At 49.4% G+C, this 20602-nt stretch overlaps 1 protein-coding gene across 1 annotated transcript in view; it reads right to left on the reverse strand.

The window, feature by feature from the left end:
- The window catches only part of SCARA5 (scavenger receptor class A member 5), a 93277-nt gene that overhangs the window by 22941 nt on the left and 49734 nt on the right, over nucleotides 1-20602 (reverse strand). Inside the window, exons 4-7 of the mRNA XM_084767010.1 lie at nucleotides 9500-10174; nucleotides 5266-5346; nucleotides 3310-3408; nucleotides 1420-1467 (exon numbers count right to left, since the gene is read on the reverse strand). Of these exons, the coding sequence (XP_084623136.1) occupies nucleotides 1420-1467; nucleotides 3310-3408; nucleotides 5266-5346; nucleotides 9500-10174 (903 nt within the window). The remainder of the gene's footprint in view (nucleotides 1-1419; nucleotides 1468-3309; nucleotides 3409-5265; nucleotides 5347-9499; nucleotides 10175-20602) is intronic.

A 20602-nucleotide genomic window follows, 5' to 3' on the forward strand; every position in this document is an offset into this window, starting at 1 on the left:
CCCTGGGAAACACATCTGGTGCTGATGTTGGTCCCTGGCTGGGCCATCCACAGGCTATAAGGTCAAGTGAATGGGCTCTCTTCCCCAGCCTCTAACTGGGAAGCTCCACACCATCCAGCTTCAGTTTCTACCTCCTCAGCCTCAGAACCCAACCGGCTCTGTCCAGGTAGAGAGTTGACCACTCTCACTCTACTGGCTGTGGCTTCCTGTTTGGCTTCTCAAGTCAGCTAAGAGAACAGTTGGCAGACAGCTCCCAGCGAGACCCCTCTGGTATGTGGGCAGCATTTCTGATCGCACTCTCAAAGGTCATCTTTCCACAGAGTTCCTCCCTTCCTGTTCAACCTCACCCAAGCTGTTTATTTTTCAGAACTAAATGCCGCAATCCAGTCCTTCTCAGCCACCTTGGCTGCATTCTTTCAGAAACGTAGGAGTATGCGGTACCCTAAAGATCACGTTTGCCACCCTGTCCTTTGGTGGAGGTCCTCAGTAATAGTCCCGATTGTCTGTTCCCATCTCCTGTAACCCAGGCTCATCCTCTGAGGGGTGCTCTGAGCACAGGTGCCTACAGACGTGCTAATCCATCCACTGCCTCCTGAATATAGACTTGGAGCTAACGGCGCCACATGCTGGGTGTTCTATTCTTGTTTGGAACTTGGCTGGGAGGTTCTCTGTGTTCCTCCCCAACAGTCTCTCTGGGAGTCTGCATGTAGCACTTTGGGGGACGGTGTGTCTCATAGAAATGTGGTTCGGCTAGATCAGCCAGCTCCCTTGCAACTGCTACAGGAAGGGTTTCGGCCGAGATGCCCATCCCCACACAAAGCGGAGTGGTTTGCCAGGGGGCGTCTTTAGCCTCATGGCCTCAGAAGTAGCAAAGGAGAAGACGTAAGAGGTCCCACTTACCCTCTGCATGCTCCCTCTCCCCGTCCCCCTCTCCCTCCCCCTCCCCCCACCAGTGTTGCATGAGATGTTTCTAAAGCCTGGAGCTGAGTTTCCTCACACATCCCCAGCGACTCTAGGGAGTATGCCTGAGTTGGTGTATGGCATGGAATATTGACGGCTGACACTTCATGAGTCCTGAATCAGGGGTCCAGCCCCTGTCACACATGGACCAGCTTGGCCGGTTTCTCACCATTGGCCCTAAGAGGTCAGGAGTCTCATCCTCTCCCTCTTACAGATGGATAAATGGAAACCCAAAGATTGTATATAGGCAGCTGCTGAGAGGAAACCTCTAGATCCATCTATACAATCCCAGGCCTACACCCCTAGGGTTTGATGACACCTATTGCCAGGCCAGAAAGGGTTAAAGGGGTGGGCTCTTGATGCTCAAGTCCCAGAGTATGGTTCCAGCACCTGACCCCTGACCTTATAGGGCTCCACCTATGCCCCACCATACTTCATAACCCAGCAGAACGTCCTTACCAGCTCTCTCTCCTCTCTCTCCTTTCTCTCCTTTCGGGCCTCGCTCACCTGCCACAGAAGAAAAACGGGCATTAGAAATAGGAACAAACGCTTTTTGTTACTAAGCTTTTTTTTACCTATGGACTGCTAACTAACCCAAGCCCAGGGAACCCCTCAGGCAGAGGCCAGCAGCCACCAGAGGGCACTGTGGGGAAAACAATGATAGCATCTGCTCCCATCTTATGGGAAAGAGAGGGCTTTTAGCACTTGCAGTGAAAGCGCAAGGGAGCCCCATCTACCACATAGCATCAAGGAATGCCTGGGACGGAGCAAGGTTAGTCAAAGTTGGAAATCCACACCCAAGTCCATTGGAGGGGAAGGGGCAGGATCCAGGTGTCTATGGAGACAGGTTATCAGTCAGGCTGGTTTTTCTGGTAGGGGAGACAGTAGAGTCAGGGTTTCCAAGGACTTGTGGAATTTCCTTTCCAGGCTTGGGTTCAAAGATCAGAGCTTTTCCTGGCTTCTGCTCCACTCTACCAAGAAGGAGAAGGTCCTGGCACCGCTTAGAGGGTAATGGAAAGGCAAGGGGGATTCTATTTTAAGGTTTCCCCCACATACATCTGCAAGTCAAAAGCCCATTGCAAACTGCGGGTGAAGAAAGCAAGTCAGAAATCTCCGGGAAAGAGTGTTTACTGTCATCCCAGGTTTGAGAAGAACAGAACCAACCACATACACTGTTGGACACAGTTAGAGAAACATCCAGTGGTGTGGGCTCCGAAGAGCTCACAGAGTAAGAGTAAGAGCCAAAGGGACTGGAGAAGAAAGAACTGTCTACTTTACCCTTTGTGTAGGTCCGCACTGTCTCATCGTTTTTAAGCCAACACCAACTGTCTTTATGTGGTTTTTAAAAATTACTCGTTCTCAAATTAGCATCATAAAAGAAAAAACTCAGGCAAAATTTTATCACTAGAGAGTAGAATATACTTTCGTAATGATCCAAGAACAATAAGCCTTCCAGACACAGGGTAGAAATGATGAGCAGTACTTTCTCTGAGTTGTTATGGTAACAAGTGAACTGTAGGCAGCCTGTGCAAATAGCATCAGACATCCTTGTCATCTATCTATCTATCTATCTATCTATCTATCTATCACCTCCTATCTATCTATTATGTATCTATCATCTATCTATCAACCATCTATCTATTTATCATCTATCTATCAATTACCTATTTATCATCTATCTATCTATCTATCTATCTATCTATCTATCTATCTATCTATCTAGGACGTGGTCCCTCTATGTAGCTCTGGATGTCCTGGAGTTCACCATGTAGACCAGGGTGGCATTGGAACCACAGAGGTCCACCTGCCTGTTTCCTGAGCGCAGGGATTAAGGGTGTGCTCCTCCATACCTGGCCGATCTGGCTATCTTGAATGGGAAGGGAGCCACAGGAGATTGAGTCTGAAGAATTGGATTCCCTTAAGGATGAACAAGGGGACTAGCCACGGAAAGAAGAAAAATAGCAGAAGAAACACCGTTGGCAGAGTAAGCCTGAGAAATGAAATAAAGTTGCAAACACTGGAGGGGAGCACAAAGAGTCTTGCAGAAGGAGAGGAGTCTGGTTGGAGTAGTGAGGGGGTGTGATAGGGGCTTGCAGCCTGGTTCTGTTCTGAGAGATCCCTCACTAGCCTCCCCTGCTTATATCTCTGGACTGCAATATGTACACAGACACAGACACAAAGACACACACACACACACACACACACACACACACACACACACACACACACACCCCTCAGGTGGATAGCAGGGGTTGAATGTGACCCCATGCCCACCCACCTCAGTGCCCCTATGCTTCTCAAGGACTGAAGGTACTTGAGGCTCTAGCGTGCAGCAAGCTTTATTATTACCTTTGAATCCACGCATGCCCATGGGGCCTGTGGCCCCTAGCTTTCCATCATCACCCTTGGGACCAGGCAATCCTGGGTTACCTCTCTCTCCTGGCAGACCTGGGGTGGGAAGAGACAAGGTGCAGCTGCAGACTCAGAACTGAAATGTCCATTAGATGCTCTTGTCTGGCTTAATGATTAATATGAACTTGGTCTTCCATAGGCTCTGCTTCCTCTTGCCTAGCATCCTGCAGGTTGGCCCACAGCATCCCCATAAGTAAGCACCTTTATCACTCTCCTCCCCACCCCTCCCCCTCCCCCTTGAACGGCCTAGTATAGCTGTGAGTGATGGTAGAAGTCTTATTCGTATACCTGCAAGCATGCTGGACTTGTAAACTCTGCAAACATCTTTTGGATTACTCTCTGTGTGCCAGGCACAAAGAATCTCGTTTAATCCTTATAATTTGCATGGAGGTGTTATTCCACCTGTTACAAATAAGGGAACTAAGGCCCATGACTGCTTGCCCCAGGGCACACAGCTGAGGGCTGTAGAAGCAGGACCTGAGTCATGTACTTTCTTACAGAAAGTCCATGATTGGTCAAGAACAACATGTTATGCTTTAGGCTAAGGGGCTCACTGGTCCTCAGAGAGGGCATGCCAAGGGGATGGCATTAGTGAGTGGGAGGTAATGCCTCACCTATTTAAAGAAATAAGAAAGAAAAAAACAAAAACAAAAACAAAACACTCCCTTTCTTTCCACAAACAAAAGTGCCAAAAGTATGAGGACGTCCACAAAACCAATCAATGGATATGCAGCCCATTAGGCCCCATGCTCCAGATTCTTGGCCATCAGACCCTGTGGCCACAGCCTGTGCTGAATGCACCATGGAGAGCCAGAGTCAACAAACACTTTTAGGTGGAGTGAGAGCCCAAGGCCCCCAGAGTCCTGACCCGAGTCTAGTCATCGCTGCAGAACACAGCTCTCCTAATCAGCTTCCTAATTGTTCTTTCCTGCTTGGAGAGCAAGCTGGTTTTCATTGGCTTTTTTTTTTTTTTCCCACAGCGTAAGAAACCTGTCTCCTGCTTATTACCCCAAGGCTAATAGCAAATGACTGGGAGAGGACAGTGGCCTCCTAAGGGTGTGAGAACGTCAAAGAAATTGATGGAACGTCCCTCTTTCCCTTCCTGACATGATGTATCTGTTCCCAGAGTCTGAGAGTCCCATGGCAACCAAGCTCTGAGTCTAATGCAAGATGTGCCTAAAGTTCCCCGCCCTATGATTCATAGGCAGGGCCTCGGGGCATCTTCAGCCGTGGAGCTGAGGACAGAATGGAGGTCAGGTTGGAGAGCTCCCCTTCCACGTCCCATCTTCTCCCTCTTGTCTATAATGTACCTACAGCCTTGACAGGAATAATTCCTAAAATAAACAACCAGACCCTTCCCTGCTGGGCCCCTCTCTCCTTGCAGCATCTTGACGCATCTTTGCATCCTCCTCTTCATTCAGGGGAGCGTTGCATGCAGCGCAGGCTCAGGAATGGGTAGGCACAGATGTCTGCCAAAGGCCCTGATATGAAACTTGTAAGACCATGAACCTAAGAGTGATATAGTCTTTCTAGAAGAAGGTTCTACAGTCTTGCCACCAGCCACGTGGCTGCAGGGCATCAGGACGTGAGATGGAGTAGAGTGTCAGGTTCTAAGGTTTGTAGAACACCTTCCTTTGAAGGCCCTGGCCCTGTGAACCCCGATTCCTATGTAGGCAGTAGCTTGGGGAACCTGGGGACTCTTGTGAGCCCCTTCCCTCAGATCCTGGTATTTCTTAGGGAAAAGCATTTGGCCTGTTCTGTGGTTAGAATGACAACCTCTTAGTCCCCTGGTTGAAGAGTGGAGGAAGTCTATCAGCCCTAGGAAGAGAGGGTCAGGGATGGACTTGAATCGCCACCCCATGTTCTTCCCAGAGTACCCCCTACCCCAATTACCTCGAAGTCCAGGAAGTCCAGGAGAACCTGGCTTTCCGTCCTTCCCTTCATTCCCTTGGTCACCTTTAGGTCCCGGTGGCCCTGAAAGATGACAACAACAACAAGATTAGAAGGTTACAAAGCAAGGACAGTAGTGGAAAACGCAAACTACTCCCTCTGAGATGGGAGGAAGGACCGGAATTCTACATTGGATTAAAAGTGTGCACCACCACGCACGGCTCCTAAACTGTTATTTTTAGCTCCAGCGTGTGGCGCTCTCCCAGGAAGCCAGAACATGCAGGCTTGCAGCAGACCAGGGTACTGTATAGTCACTCCTTGACAAATGAATGCGTATATGAGCTCACAGGGTGTTAATACACACAAAACAACCCGGCTGCCAAGATCGAGATGTACTGATACATTCCAGAAGTTGGCACTCTCCTCAGACCCTAACCGAAGCTGACAGCTGTTTAACGATTCAATGGCTCAAGAGCAAGGAAAAAAAGCAGTCAACACTTTTTTTTTTTTAATTCACAAGTTACATAAACCATTTAAGGAGAGCTGGGGTTTTTAGGCATGATAATATTTTTAAATCCGAGTTCTCAGATAACAGGATCAAGACATGAAACCTGGTTTGCCGAGAATTATACAACCAATAAAAGGCAGAGCTAAGATGTAAATGAGCTCTATCTTACATCCTCTCACTCCATGCCCACCCTGCACCCAGCTCTCTCCCCTCCATCACACGTCCTCTCACCCCATGCCCACCCTGCACCCAGCTCTCTCCCCTCCATCACACGTCCTCTCACCCCATGCCCACCCTGCACCCAGCTCTCTCCCCTCCATCACACGTCCTCTCACCCCATGCCCACCCTGCACCCAGCTCTCTCTCCTCCATCACACGTCCTCTGACCCCATGCCCACCCTGCACCCAGCTCTCTCTCCTCCATCACACGTCCTCTACCCCATGCCCACCCTGCACCCAGCTCTCTCCTCCATCACACGTCCTCTCACCCCATGCCCACCCTGCACCCAGCTCTCCCCTCCATCACACGTCCTCTCACCCCATGCCCACCCTGCACCCAGCTCTCTCCTCCATCACACGTCCTCTCACCCCATGCCCACCCTGCACCCAGCTCTCTCCCCTCCATCACACGTCCTCTCACCCCATGCCCACCCTGCACCCAGCTCTCTCCTCCATCACACGTCCTCTCACCCCATGCCCACCCTGCACCCAGCTCTCCCCTCCATCACACGTCCTCTCATCCCATGCCCACCCTGCACCCAGCTCTCCCCTCCATCACACGTCCTCTCACCCCATGCCCACCCTGCACCCAGCTCTCTCCTCCATCACACGTCCTCTCACCCCATGCCCACCCTGCACCCAGCTCTCTCCTCCATCACACGTCCTCTCACCCCATGCCCACCCTGCACCCAGCTCTCTCCCCTCCAGGTCAAGCCCAGCAGTGAAGGAAACCTAGCACAGATCTCTATGGCTAAAGCCCACCCATCCCACACACCTCACCCCATTTCACTGTTCATCTCTTCCTGAACCCCGGGCTCCAGGAATTGAGCCCTCTACAGCTTTGCCAACCCACAGATGGCATTCTGAGGTGACCCCTGGGCAGCCTTGTCCATGTCAGTCTTTTTTACTTCTCAGCTTTTTTATAGTCATGTGTCTTGCTTCTCATTTTGGGAGGTAGACCACAGTGTGAAAGGGATTGGGACAAGGTCTGTGTACCATCTGAGCCCACACAGGCCCTGCTCACTGACTCTCTGCCTCAGTTTCTCGATGCTACAGGGCCCCGCGCATCTACTCTTACTACAACATAAGAGCAAGGTATCTCCCGCCTCAGTCAAAAGATCTCTACCTAAGACAGGGAGAGGGCAGGGCCCGCAGCTCCATTCCGCAGCCAGGAGAAGAGCGCCCCCAAGAAATATAGGGGCAGCCCTGCTGGAAGGACCCTCAAGGGCAAAGAAAGGAATGGGGCCAGGATGCATTAATCTACTCACTTTCACAGAGTACCCTGCATCCGCTTTGAGGAGGGTGAGAGGGCCGAAGCTCATACAACCCACCCAGGATCTGTACACGTACCCAAACCTTCGTAGGTACACTCGTTTTTACAAGTGGCTCCATGCACCCCAACTGTCTGCTTCTATTGACTGGAAGCCAGAGTGCCCGTGTCAGAGCTGGCACCCAGCCCCCACTCCTTTACTCCACACCTGACAGAAGGCACTGGGGTGGGGGGGGCCTCCCTTCTCCAACCACTAGATGGTGCTTCCTATCGAAAATAAAGCAGCTGCCAGATAAAGCTGCTTTGAAAACTTGTTTTCCTTAATCAAGAGGTTTGACATTTGACTTGGATAAGTCATTTCCCCTCTCGGGGGGCCCTGTGGTTCTCCACTACAACACAGGAGGTTTCAGAGGCCTATTCTCATTCCAAGGAATTCTAGAAAGCTTGTATTTTAGCCATCTGTGTAGGGCTGGGTGGCCTGCCTCAGGGCTTGTGGTACCAATGTTTTCTGGCATGTCTCCCTCACGGATTTTTCCTTCCTCCTCCAGGGATGCCTCTTTCTCTGGTAACCTAAGTTCTCTGTGTCTTTAAATCTCACAGGCAGATTCTTTTACAGACCTCACTGATGCTGAAAAATTCAAAGCAGAAAACAATGCTTTGCTGTGAATGTCTACAGAAGATGAACTGGAGTCAAAATCCATAGAAAACTGCAAAGCCATGTGAGGGACTGAAAAATATTTGGGGCAATCTCAAAGACAATGTAAATGTTCTCATCATGTACACTTGAATATTTTTTTATGGATTCTGAACCAGAAAAAAAATGCAAAGAGGAGGAAAGCGGTATCTGTGTCTGACTGTACGTGTGCATATATATGAGCTATGCATCTAGGTATCTGTGCTTGTGTATGTATGCACATGTGTATTATCTATGAGTTATGCATTCACATATATGTATACACATACATGTGAATTATGTGCATGCAGGTGTTTGCATATGTGTGTTTGTGTTGGTGAATTATGCATGGAGGTATCTATATGTGTACTTGTGCACGTATATGCCTACGTATGTACATGCAGTTATCTGTGTATGAGCGTATGAACACATGTGGGCTATGCATGCAAGTATCTGTGTTTGTGACTGTGTCTAGGCATGCATGTGTATGTGCGTGTGAGTTATACACTCAGGTGTGTGTGTGATTATACAGGTATGTATAGGCATGTGTGTATATGTTTGTGTGTGTGTGTAAATGTGTACATACATGTTTAGAAAGGAATAAGTTAGAGACAAATCAGATAGAATTATGGCAGGAAGGCCAGTCCAACAGCAGTATGGAAAACCATGGAAGCACACAGGAGCACTCTGGACACACCGCAGTAGTAAGCACTCATCAGTGACTTCATTCATCCACATACAGGGCCTTCTCGCACAGACCAGTCTAGCTCCCATCTGTTGATCTTTACACCTCTATTTGCCAAGACCCATGCTTCCAGGCGTGTGCCAGCACAAACAGCCAATTAATTGTATTTAGCAAATAAATGTAATGAACTTAAATTACTCTACCTGGACAAAGTGTGTGTGTGTGTGTGTGTGTGTGTGTGTGTGTGTGTGTGTGTGTGTGTGTGTGTGTTTCAAGACAGGGGTTCTGTGTGTAGTCCAGGTTGTCCTGGAACTCCATCTGTAGATCAGGCTGGCCTCAAACTTAGAGATCCACCTGTCCCTGCCTTCTGAGTGTTGGGATTAAAGGTGTGTGTCACCACTGCCTGGCCAAACATATTTTTCTGACAGCCTAGCAGACCAGGTTCAAGTTTGGAATTCTCCAATCTTTGGAGCTCCACTCATTTGAACTTTTGTAACTGGAGGGGCCCTCTGCCCTCTTGCCATGCCTATAGTAGGACCCTCTTTCTGTCTCTTGAAGGCTGCAGAATGCTCACCCAATCTCTGACCACCTCAGCTCTCACCATCGTCGACCCTTGGTTGTTTTCCTGCCTAGGGTTATGGATGCTTAGTTATTCTCTGCACCAGGGAGGTTTACTCAGCAGAGGGACCTAGGTAGGCCCTGGAAATGGGCACATGTCATTTGGGCAGAACATTCTAGAATCATACAGTGTAAGCCTTTAAAGGTGAAGGTGTGAGTTTTAACTGTCACTCCAGGATGAGCCCTTGGGAGGAACTTTGCAGAGGTGTGGTGGGGTGAGCGTAGGCAGGAGGCACTATAGACAGGGTTGGATCACTCAAGTACCTTTGGCAAGGGTGATGTTCCTCAAGGCGATAGAGTGTTCCCAGTCTTTGAGACGCAGGTCCTCGGTCACCACGTTGAGTATGGCCAGCTCCTGCTTGAGTTGCATCTCCATGCTCATGTGCGCTAGGCTCATGCGGCGAGTGTCCGCGCTGGCATTGCTTACCATCACCTGTAGGTCCTGTAGCCACGTGCTGTGCAGGGCCACGTCATAGGACAGGCTGTGGTTGAGGCCACGGAGTGCTCCACCCACATCTGCCAGCTCCTCGCCCAGGACGCCCACCCTGCGCGCCAGCCTGTCCAGCAGGCCCGCGTGCCGCTGCAGCAGGAGCTGGCTCCGGTTGCTTTCCACCTGCAGCTGGTAGAGCTCCAGCTGTGCGGAGTCGCTCTGCTGTCCTGTTCGGTCACGCAGCAGGGCCACCGCCTGCTCAGTCTGTGCCGCCTGAGCGTGCAGCCCCCACAGTGTGCCCTCCAGCCGCTGCACCAAGCCTGCCAGGGCCAACAGTGAGTCTGTCTGGTTCTGCAGCGCATCGTGAACCTTCCACACCTGTTCTGTCAAGTCTGTCTGCAGTGGAGCCTGCAGCAGCCGTAGCTGCATGTCCCGGAAGCTCTCGTTCAGCCTGTTGACATTCCTAGTCAGCACCTTCAAGTCATCTGGGGAGCTTCGAGGCCGGGACACTGTAGAAGAAGTGAGGAGTGAGAAGGATTGGTCAGGAAGGTCCAGATAATAACAGGCAAGTCTACAGCATACAGCAGGTGCTCAATAAGATGTGAATGAAAGGGACGGATGGCTGATACTGAGTGCTTCATCCAGTGGCTCCCAAACCTATTTGTCACTATAATCACCTGTAGATGTTGCTGATACGTGGCAGGATGTCCACTCTGGAACTTTGAACTCCCATTCCCAAGGACCTATACCCAACTGAGACGGACCGTGGCAGGTGGCACGCAATGTGGGGTGCCACTGTCGCTGACACCTGAGGAGAGAGGCAGGCCAAACCCCAAGATTGACTGGCTTTGCTCAGGTTTCTCCCTATTAGATCTCTTGGCTGGAATAAGGATGTTTGGGGGTATCAATCCGCTGTTGGCTCGGATTGCCAGCCCTGTGAATAAGGGGCAATGTGAAGATTCAAGTCCTGGCTCTGGTTCTGAGGTCTCTCAAGTCTCATGACGTGAATTCTGGCTGTGGAAGGGAGAGAAGGTAGTGAAGGCTCTAGTGATGACGGTTCTTGGACCACATGATAATCTGCTGTTGTGCTCCTTCTGCCTATGGGATCACACAGCATCTGTGGTGATCCCTCTTGGAGAAAAGAAGTCACTCAAGATAAGGTCCCGGGTGTGGAGCTGAGTGAAGCCTTGGGGCCCTGCTTCAACTTTCTGTCATTGCTTTGACCCACAAAAGTCACCACCAAGTGCTCCTCCAGCCCCTCCGCCTTCAGTCACTTCTGACTATCGGAATATTTTGCATTCTGTTCATATTTGGATGAGCTAAGGTTTCTATCCACAGATCTTTCCCTTCGGTAGCATATAGAACCCTCACATTCCTGACAAGGCGGCCCTTCAGAATTTCAAAGAAATTCGCCACCTCTTTAATCTGTGGGATCTTTTCTACTTAAAAGCCACACTTCCCTTGTTCATTTTCTCAAGACTGGGAGTAGCCTCCAGGCCTCCTGGCTGCCTTCTGTATTTGTTCTAGCCTGTCAACCATCTCTTACAGGCTGAACAAGGGTATGGACTGGTAGAGCCTGGCAGAGGATAAATTCCTTCATCCTGGGCATGAGACTCCGGGTGAGCTGGCCCAAGGCAGGCATGCTCAGCCCCATCTGGGCTCTGCAGAGCTCAGCCACTGAATGGGTCTCCGAGTCTCTGGTGAATTGAGCATCTCTCCATTCTACTGATGAAGACACTGAGGCCTGGAGGTGGAATGGCCATGGATAGCACGCCGCCTGACTTGTTCCCATGGCCACACCACTGCTGCCCTCTGGAAGGTGACCTAAAGAGTTGTCACTATCCAGGAAAGTAAGCCATGAGCAGCCTCAGGCAGGTGACCACAGGACCGGGAGCTGAAGAGACCACAAGACAGAACTGACTAAGTATAAACCCAGTGTGTCTGCGCATGTCCCAATCACATGGGGTGAGGCACTGAGACGGGACAGGTGGAGACAGAGATCCCAACCCTTTCCCATGAGTCTCTGTTCAGGACATCCCAGAGCTCAGGTGCACCTCAGTTCATCAGAGGTAAGAAGGACACCCTGGTTCTAATGTGACTATGGGATCCTGGGTCAAAGTCACAGGAGCAGTTTAAGGCTGCATTTGCCCAGAGTCCAGGTAGGAAGCCAAGCAATGTTTTTTCTTATTTCTCCTTCCCAGCCCTGAAGGGCCCAGGCTCTGCCCATCTGACCTTTCTTTGGTACCTGCAGGCTCCAGGCCTTTCTCTTTGTCCAGGGAATGGAGCTAAGACTGCTTCCATATGGAGGAACTGCTGACAATCACCTTCCCCCATCCCAGGGAGTCCCCGTGGGTCCTTGATCATTGCACAACCAATCTGAACACAAATCCAATTTCAAGGAAGAAACTCCTCCCCAAGCCCACACCCTCCATCCAAGCACTGTTTGCTTTGCTTTTCTAGCTCTATCCATTTGCAGACCCAGGCTTTACAATGCCATTTCTGCAGTTTTCCATTTAATAGTGTAATTATTCACACAGGAATTTTTACCATCTTTCTCTTAGTCTCTTGTAATTGTGTTGACTGCAAAGAGTTTCTGGAAGGGAAATGTATTTATCCTAGCAAATACATGCAGGTCTCTCTCTCCCTCCCTCCCTCTCTCTCTCTCTCTCTCTCTCTCTCTCTCTCTCTCTGTGTGTGTGTGTATGTGTGTGTGTCTGTGTGTGTGTCTTTCTTTCAAGATTTTAATAACAACAAAATCTCAGAAGTTGTATTTGTAGGTTGAAAGATATATAGACATTTTTATGAGTTTAAAAAAATCCCATAACCAGATGTGGTGGCTCACAACAAAGCCTAGGGAGGCTGAGGCAGGAGGATTGCCATGAGCTTGAAGCCAGCCTAGGTAACATAATATAAACTATAGGCCAGCCTGAACTACAGAATGAGACCACTTTCTCTCTGTCTCAAAAGTCAAAACAAAACAAACCACACATACAAAAAAATCACAGTCAAATGACTCTTCTCAAATCATGCTAGTTCATACTTAGAGCACAGATGTATAAGAGAGCCAGTTTCAATATACCCCTACTTTACTGTGCATCACAGTTTTCTTATTGTTCATCCCACAGACAGACAGTGGCACCTTACTAGTGTAAATCTGTTCCTGCAGCAGCCTCTTCAAGGTGATGTGGTTGTTCACTGGGATGGCCTAGATAGTTTAGGTACCTAGACCAATCAGATCACTGTTTGTGAAGCCAAATTTGGGGGGGGGGTGTCATCCAACTCCTGCTGGCCAAGCCTAGAGCAATGTCCTTCCTTTGGGGCCATTTATGAACAGCGGAGTGAATTATCTCCTTCCAACCGTCACCGAGTGTTCTCTGTTCATGACCCACCCCCTCCCCCTTTAATTCCTTCCAGATGGTTGCTGTCTTCAGCAGGGAACAATTCTTACTCGAGTGTGTCTCTCTTAATTCGTGTTTATGCAAACCGCTCATTTATCTCCCTTCCTGGCATACCAACCTTTAATGTGTTTTAATTGTTCTTCAACTTTTATCCTTTCACAAGTGAGGAAATAAATATAGACTAGTGATAACAGCTGCATCTCCTGAGCCCTCACTGCGTGCCCAGCATTCCTCTGCACGTGTGTGTCTTCCGTACTAATACAAAGACTCTCAAAAACCCCTGCCACATTAGCCTCAAACACTGTTAGCATCCTCATGTTCCAGCTGCGGAAACTGAGACAAGCAGAGGGCAAGCCACTCGCAAGATCACAGGGTCAGAAGGCAGGGGACACTGACGTTGGGCTCTGGAGCTGTAGCTCCAGAGTCCCCAATGCAAACTCCTATGCTTCCTGAGGAAAGGACTGAACATGGAAACCAAACTTTGTAAACAGACACACAGTGCAAAATAAGTTAGGAAGACGGCGAGCTCCCCAGCCTGAACCCAGGCTGGAGCCAGGATGCTTGGTAGAAATCACACAGATATTTCATTTCAGATCCTGACTCAGTATTGATCTCTGGGTCCTACTTGATGAATTAATGCATATTTTGTGACAATATACAGTCAGTGTGTGAGCAAACGCCTGGCTCAGGCTGCAGGAAGATTGGTGCCTTGAATAAGCCTGTTGCTCATGACTTTCACTGTACCGCCTGCCCCCCACCCCCCATCCACCCTCAGTTCTGAGTCAGCTCTCTGGCCACAGCTGTCCTGTTCATGAATAAACCATCATCTTCAGGCTCAATCAGGGTGCTCCAGATGTGACCTGACCAAGGAGTTATTTCCCCAGCATAGCAAGAGTGCGCTAGTAACAGGGAAGCCTGCGTGTGTGGCAGGCAGAAAAGCTCTCCAATCCAAGGTTAGTAACCTGAGAGTTGGGCATTGCTATTAATCCCTTTCTCTCCCTCCCTCCCTTCCTCCCTCTCCCTCCCTTCCTCCCTCTCTCCCTCTCTCTCTCTCTCTCTCTCTCTCTCTCTCTCTCTCTCTCTCTCTGTAGGTAGGTAGATAGGTAAGTAGGTAGGCAGGAAGGTGGGTAGGTAAGCCAGAGCTCAGCTTCAGGTATTGTTCCTCAAGCACTGTCCGATTTGTTTTGTGAAGCAGGGTTTCTCACTGGGACCTAGGTCTTGCCAATTTGGTTAAGTTGGCTAGTCAGCGAGCTCTAGGAACCCTCCTGTCTCAGGATTACAAATCTGTGCCAACATGCCCTCATTTCTATGTGGCTGTTGGGGATTGAACTCTGGTCCTCATGTTTCAAAGCCACGTAATTTACCAACAGAGCCAATCCTCCAGGCCTGGATCCTGTATTTTTCTACAAGACCACACATCTATGAAGGCCATGTCATTTTCAACCCACCATTCCTTGAGAGGTAGGGAGGATAAAATTCGTATTATGTAAATATGGGATGCCAAGAGACTGTCTGAAGTATAAAGCAAGAGACCAGTTGAACCCTCTGCCGCTTACTGGTCCTCTCCTCCAAATCTGTTGCCAGGTAGTCAGTCACGTGCCAAATCCAGGCAGGAGAAAAGGAAATGGTAGTTTATCACTTTTACTGTCTGTCAAACGATCCAGGTTTCTAGACGTTGCTCTCTTGCCCTTCCCAGCAAGCCCGAGAAGTAGGAATGGCCACACCCATTTTCAGATGAAACAGATCCAAGAGATGGCAAGGTGTGTGGCAGCCTTGGCTGCTGGGCAGGGAAGACCCTGAAGCCACAGTCATCTTTTACTGCCCAGAACTGCAGGGTTCATCTTCCCTCTTTTATTTTTATTTTTATTTTTACTTTTTTAAAAATTTTTTTATCTAGAACAGCCCTGGAGTGATACACTTGTCAAGTGTCCTTCAGTCCCCTTCTGGCTCTGCCACTCCTGAGGGGGCAGACAGTGTCACTGTTCATGGCTGGGAAAATCTAAAAACAGGCCTTCCAGTCACTAGCTCAAGGACACCCTATCAGTAGGGGTGGCTTGTGATCCTGTACTCCCTCCAAGGTCCTAGCGCAAACCCTGCCTTATCTTCAGGCCAGTGACGCAGAAAGCAGGTAGGCATCAGAACCCACAGAACACTAGATTCAGGGCAGAACGTGGGAAAGGACAGGGCTGGAAGATGGTTGCAAAGCCAGAGTGTTCATAGAAGCACCAGGAAGGAGGAGCATATTTTTTCACATGAGCTGTTCCACTGGACTGTTCCCTGAGGTCTTGGTGAGGGATTTGAGAAAAAAAAATTCATTTACAGGTGTAATTCAGGACCAGGGTGACAGTTCAAACATCTCACTGGGTCAGGTACTTGCTATGCAAGCAGGCGGACCTCACTTCAGTGCCCACGTAAAAAATCTGGGCATGGTGGCATGAGTTTGGGGTTCCAGCACTGGTGATGGGGAGACAGGTGGACCCTGGGACTCACTGTCAGTCTCAGCAGCCAATTCCAGGCCAGTGGAACCTTGCCTCCAACAATAAGGTGAAGAGCACCTGGGGAAGGCTACCTCATAGTTGACCTCTGACCCTCACATGCGTTCTCACACATGTGCATGCACACCCACACACGTACACAAAAGCAGAGCCCGGTGTCCCTCAGCACTTTTTTTTTTTTTTTTAGTTTTTTGAGACAGGGTCTCTCTGTGTAGCCTTGGCTGTCCTGGACTCACTTTGTAGACCAGGCTGGCCTTGAACTCACAGTGATCCTACTGCCTCTGCCTCCCGAGGGCTGGGATTAAAGGCGTGCGCCACCACTGCCCGGCTCCCTCAGCACTTTTAATGAGGAATCTATCGCAGAGCTGTGACATGCATTGTATGGCCAACCTCGCCTGTGTCTCCTGACACCAAGATACAGGATAAAACTGGGAGCAACCTTCCCTTGTGTGTCAACACATAGGGCCCAGTGCCACCAGGGTCAACACATAGGGCCTAAGCTTTGCATTTAGAGCTGCCAAGACTTCGTTCTGTAACTGGACATCAATTTATCTTTCAGCTTGTGCTCTCCCAGTGAAAGACCATGGAACAAAAGATCCTGGGCTTTTGTGTTGCCACTGTGTTGTAGCATCCTTCACTTCCACCTACTGCCTCCTCTTTGTCCATATGGAAGCTGGAGATGCACAGGCAGGGACCATGGGTGTCCACTGTCCTCTCTGTGGCTAGAGAATGCTCTTCCTTACCAGCAGGTGGAACCCAACCTCCCAAGATGGTGGACAGTGAGTCATGGTGAGATCAGGGCGGATTCATAACAACAGTGTAGAGACTCCCTCCAAATCTAGAATGTGAGCAGATATTAGTATAATGCATATGAAGTAATTTGGTTATTTTTAAAAAAGTGTTTGTGTTTGTGCGTGTGTGTGTGTGTGTGTGTGTGTGTGTGTGCGCGCGCAGGTATCCATGGAGGCCATAGGAGGCACTGGGTCCCTTAGAGCTAGGGTTACACTGGGGAAGAAAATGAGAAGAGCAAGGATGCTAGCATGGACTCTAAAGTAGGTAACAGGTACCTGTGATATTGTGGGAGCCTGGAGGCCAGCATGTGCTTTGATGTGCAAATAGGCAATACAAGGGATACAGGAAACAGCTTCTTTGGGCAGAGGGGAACTGATTTCCCAAATTCTCGGGGAATCCTGGCTTTTGTCTAACCACTAGAATTTGAGGAAATGCAGTGTCCTTTGGACCTGACTGTTGTGAGCTGCCAATGTGGGTGCTAGGAACCAAACTAGGATCCTCGGAGAGAGGTCAGTGCTCTTAACTGCTGAGCCGTCCTTCCAGCATCTTGGCTGGGTTTATTTTGTTAAGAGTCAAAAAAAAAAAAGTCTACACCATTTGATCTACTAATCCAACTTCTGGGAACTTACAGTTAAGAAAAAATTTCAAAAGATGGGGAAAGGCGTCTCTGTTTATTTACCAAGCTTGAACAGGAGAATCACCAGGAAGAGACAGACTGGGTCAGTTACAATGTGTCCCTGTGCTATTGCAAAATGTGTCTTTGTTCTTCATCCCTGTTTCCTGGCACAGGGCTGCTGACCACCCCGGAATCTGCAAGATAACATCAGAAGTGTCTCCTGGTAAGCTAATGAAGTGGGTGATGGTAGGCAGCCCCCAGGAACTTCAGGGACAAAGTCTGGTCACTAGAGAAACCAAGAAACAATTTGGGACAGTTGGGGGTTTTTCAGTTCCAGCACCACCACTGTCCCTCCCCTGCTGCCAAATCTTTAGCTTGAGTGGCTACCCCTGGCCAATGATGTTATCCATCATGGCAACATAAGGAACCGTCCAAACCCCAGAAGACTGAGTTTCTTCTATCTGAATAGCTAAAAGATGACGCACCAAGAAACTTGGGTGCTCCTAGCCTCCACATTGCGCAGCTCACAACTGTCAGGTCCAAAGAAAACTGCCTACTATGTTCCAAGCACATCTTAGTGTCCGTCTCTGGTAATGCCCTTTATGATAAATCATTAGGCGTAATTACTTCCCCGGATTGGCTAGCAAATGAGCTAAACCCACACCCAAAGACAGGTCTCTGGAAACCCTGCTTTGTGGCTCACCAAGCAGAAACACAGGTAACACAAACCTGCAGGTGGCAGTGGAAGTGGTCCATCCTGGAGACTGAGCCCTCAGCCTGTGGGGACTGACCTTTGGGTAGCTAGTCAGAAGTAAGTTAGGAGATGTGCAGCTGGGGCCTTGGCAGAGCCTCTTGCTTGCTGGTGTGTGCGTGAGCATTCCCTGATGGCATGTGCCGTTTTCTCTTCTGACTATTGACTGAGAGCCAGAGAAGAAAGTTCGCTTTTTTCCTCAGGGGGTCCCCTTGTGGGAGTCTTTTCAGTCATTAAAATTATCATTGACCAGGAGAAGGATGGTAAAATTCTCATGAAATCATTATACTAGCGATATTAGACGAACAATTACCCAGAAATGACATTGTAAGGCCTGGATAACAAATGGGCGGATCTGAAACAAAACAAAACACTAATTTGATGGAGGGTGTGGGCTTAGGGAGGCTTTTTTCCCCCCTCTTAATTTGGATTTATGGTCAAATTAATTGTGCAATGATCAAGGGCCCATAGAGACCCTCAGGGAGGCTGACTGTCAGTTGTTCCGGCACGAAGACAGTCTCAGTCCCATTTCCTGTTCAGAGAAAAAGAGTTGGATCTGGCAGGTTCTGAGGGGGGATGCAGTTGGGGCCTAAGGCTTCCAGAGGCCTAGGACCAGGTGGGCTGTGGGTGAGAGGGAAGAAGGGAAGGAGTTGCTTGTCTCAACCCCTGGCCTGAGGGGAAATGTAGCCTTAAACTGCTCCTGTGACTTCAACCAAGGGCCTGGCACTCTTTCCCTCAGGCACTCCCAATCACAACGCTAGAAACAGAATGTGCACACTTCAGAGTGTCTTTCCTACCTCTGATGAACTGAGGTGCACCTGAGCTCTGGGATGTCCTGAGCAGAGACTCATGGGAAAGGGTGGGATCTCTGTCTCCTCCTGTCCCGTCTCAGTGCCTCACCCTATGTGATTGGGACATGCGCAGACACACTGGGTTTATACTTAGTTAAGCTCTGTCTTGTGGTCTCTTCAGATCCCGGTCCTGTGGTCACCTGCCTGAGGCTGCTCGTGGCTTACTTCCCTGGATAGTGACAACTCTTTAGGTCACCTTCCAGAGGGCAGCAGTGGTGTGGCCATGGGAACAGGTCAGGAGGCGTGCTATCTATGGCCATTCCACCTCCAGGCCTCAGTGTCTTCATCAGTAGAATGGAGAGATGCTCAGTTCACCAGAGACTGCAGAGACCCATTCAGTGGCTGAGCTCTGCACAGTCCAGATGGGGCTGAGCATGCCTGCCTTGGCACAGCTCACCAGAAGTCTCATGACCAGGATGAAGGAGATAATTATTTCACCAGAGTCTGCCCCACTTGTCTGCACCTTGGAAAAGTCACCTTTGATCTGCCTGTTGTCTACAAATAGGTCTTGTCCCTGGCACATTGCTGACACACAGGCTGCATAGGGGCCACCGGCCAGCCACAACCACCCATATTAGGATGCTCTGTCAGAACTTCAAAGGAGGCCAGTCCTACCAATGTGTTTGTTATTGTCCCCAGAGGCCAGGCTGGATACATTGTGTATACTGTGTCCTGGCAGAAAGGTTGCCTGATCCAGATCCAAGCACACAATGTCTCTAATCGTTTCTGCTGATTACTGTGAAAATGAGACCCAAGATGAATTATAAATCAAAAGCCTCCTAACGAGATTAGCCCTGGCTTCCCATTTTGGAGGCTGGAGTGTCTGAAATCATGGCCAGCAACTCCAAAAAGCAAGCAAGCAAACAAACAAACAAACAAAAAACAACAGCAAAACCTGAGAGTTTTCACTAAGCACATGCACCTGATAGGAAAGTGACCAAGTCTTTCCAAACGCAAGTCAAGACTGCTTAGCCTAGCACGATGCTTGACGCAGAGTCTTGAACTTCATAGGCGATGAGTAAACCAGTTGTCAAAAGTGTTACTGAAAGACTGAAAATAAAGAGTGTCATCAAGCACGAGTGTCCTCGGCTCTTCCTGGAAAACGATGAACTTGGACTGGCTGTTTTGACAAGTCTTGGGCTGTGTGCCTCCTGCCCAGCCTTTTCTTCCAGCTGTGTCTGTGGCTCCCAAGTTCCAAGTTCCACAACCCAGCTCTCTGCCCCCTCTCTACCTTCTGCATCCAGTGCATCTGGGCATCTCAGAAACACGGGAAATGACTTGAGGATTATAGCTTCACACCCTTGACCCTTGGGAGATCCTGATGGATGAAGAAAGAGAAGATAAAAATGCTTTCTTGGAACAGAGTGCTTGAGGCTCTTGTGACTAGCTCTTTAGTTAGCAGAAAGGGATGGAGTCCCAGTGGAGACCAGCACAAAGCCATGTGCTTGCCTTGGTTTTCTCTATTTCCTGGTTCTATTCTCTCTATCTCCCACCACGGCCTCTGAGGACCACATCTCACCAGCAGCTACTAGGCCTCCACCTCGCACTCTGGTTCCAAGAAGTCCCAGGCCAAAATAAGAAGCGTGCCTTCCTCTGCTGTAACCAATAGGGCAGCTCAAATCCCATCCTCCTTTGTTCACTTCCCGACTCCTTACGGTCTGTCTTGAGAAACCACATATAAGTTTGGACTTAGGCTGTAACGTAGCTTCACACACATTATAAGTCATCTGAGCCATGAGTGTGAGGCAGCTACTCACTGCCTGAGTCTGGCGGTTGGTGGATAAGCCTGAAACATGAGCCCTCCTACCAGTATAGTTTTTGGGGAAGAAAACTACATGTAAAAAGAGAGCCAACTGAGGGAGAGACGGCTCGGTGGTTAGTGGCACCGGCTCTTCTATAGAAGGCGTATGTTTGATTCCCAACACTCACATGGATGCTCACAACTGTCTGCAATTCCAGTTCCATGGCATCTACGACCATCTCCTGGCCTCGAAGGCCACTATACACATATGGTACACAGATACACATGCAAGC

Source organism: Acomys minous, assembly GCF_964271855.1.
Source record: "Acomys minous genome assembly, chromosome: 18".
Classification (NCBI taxonomy): Eukaryota; Metazoa; Chordata; class Mammalia; order Rodentia; family Muridae; genus Acomys; species Acomys minous.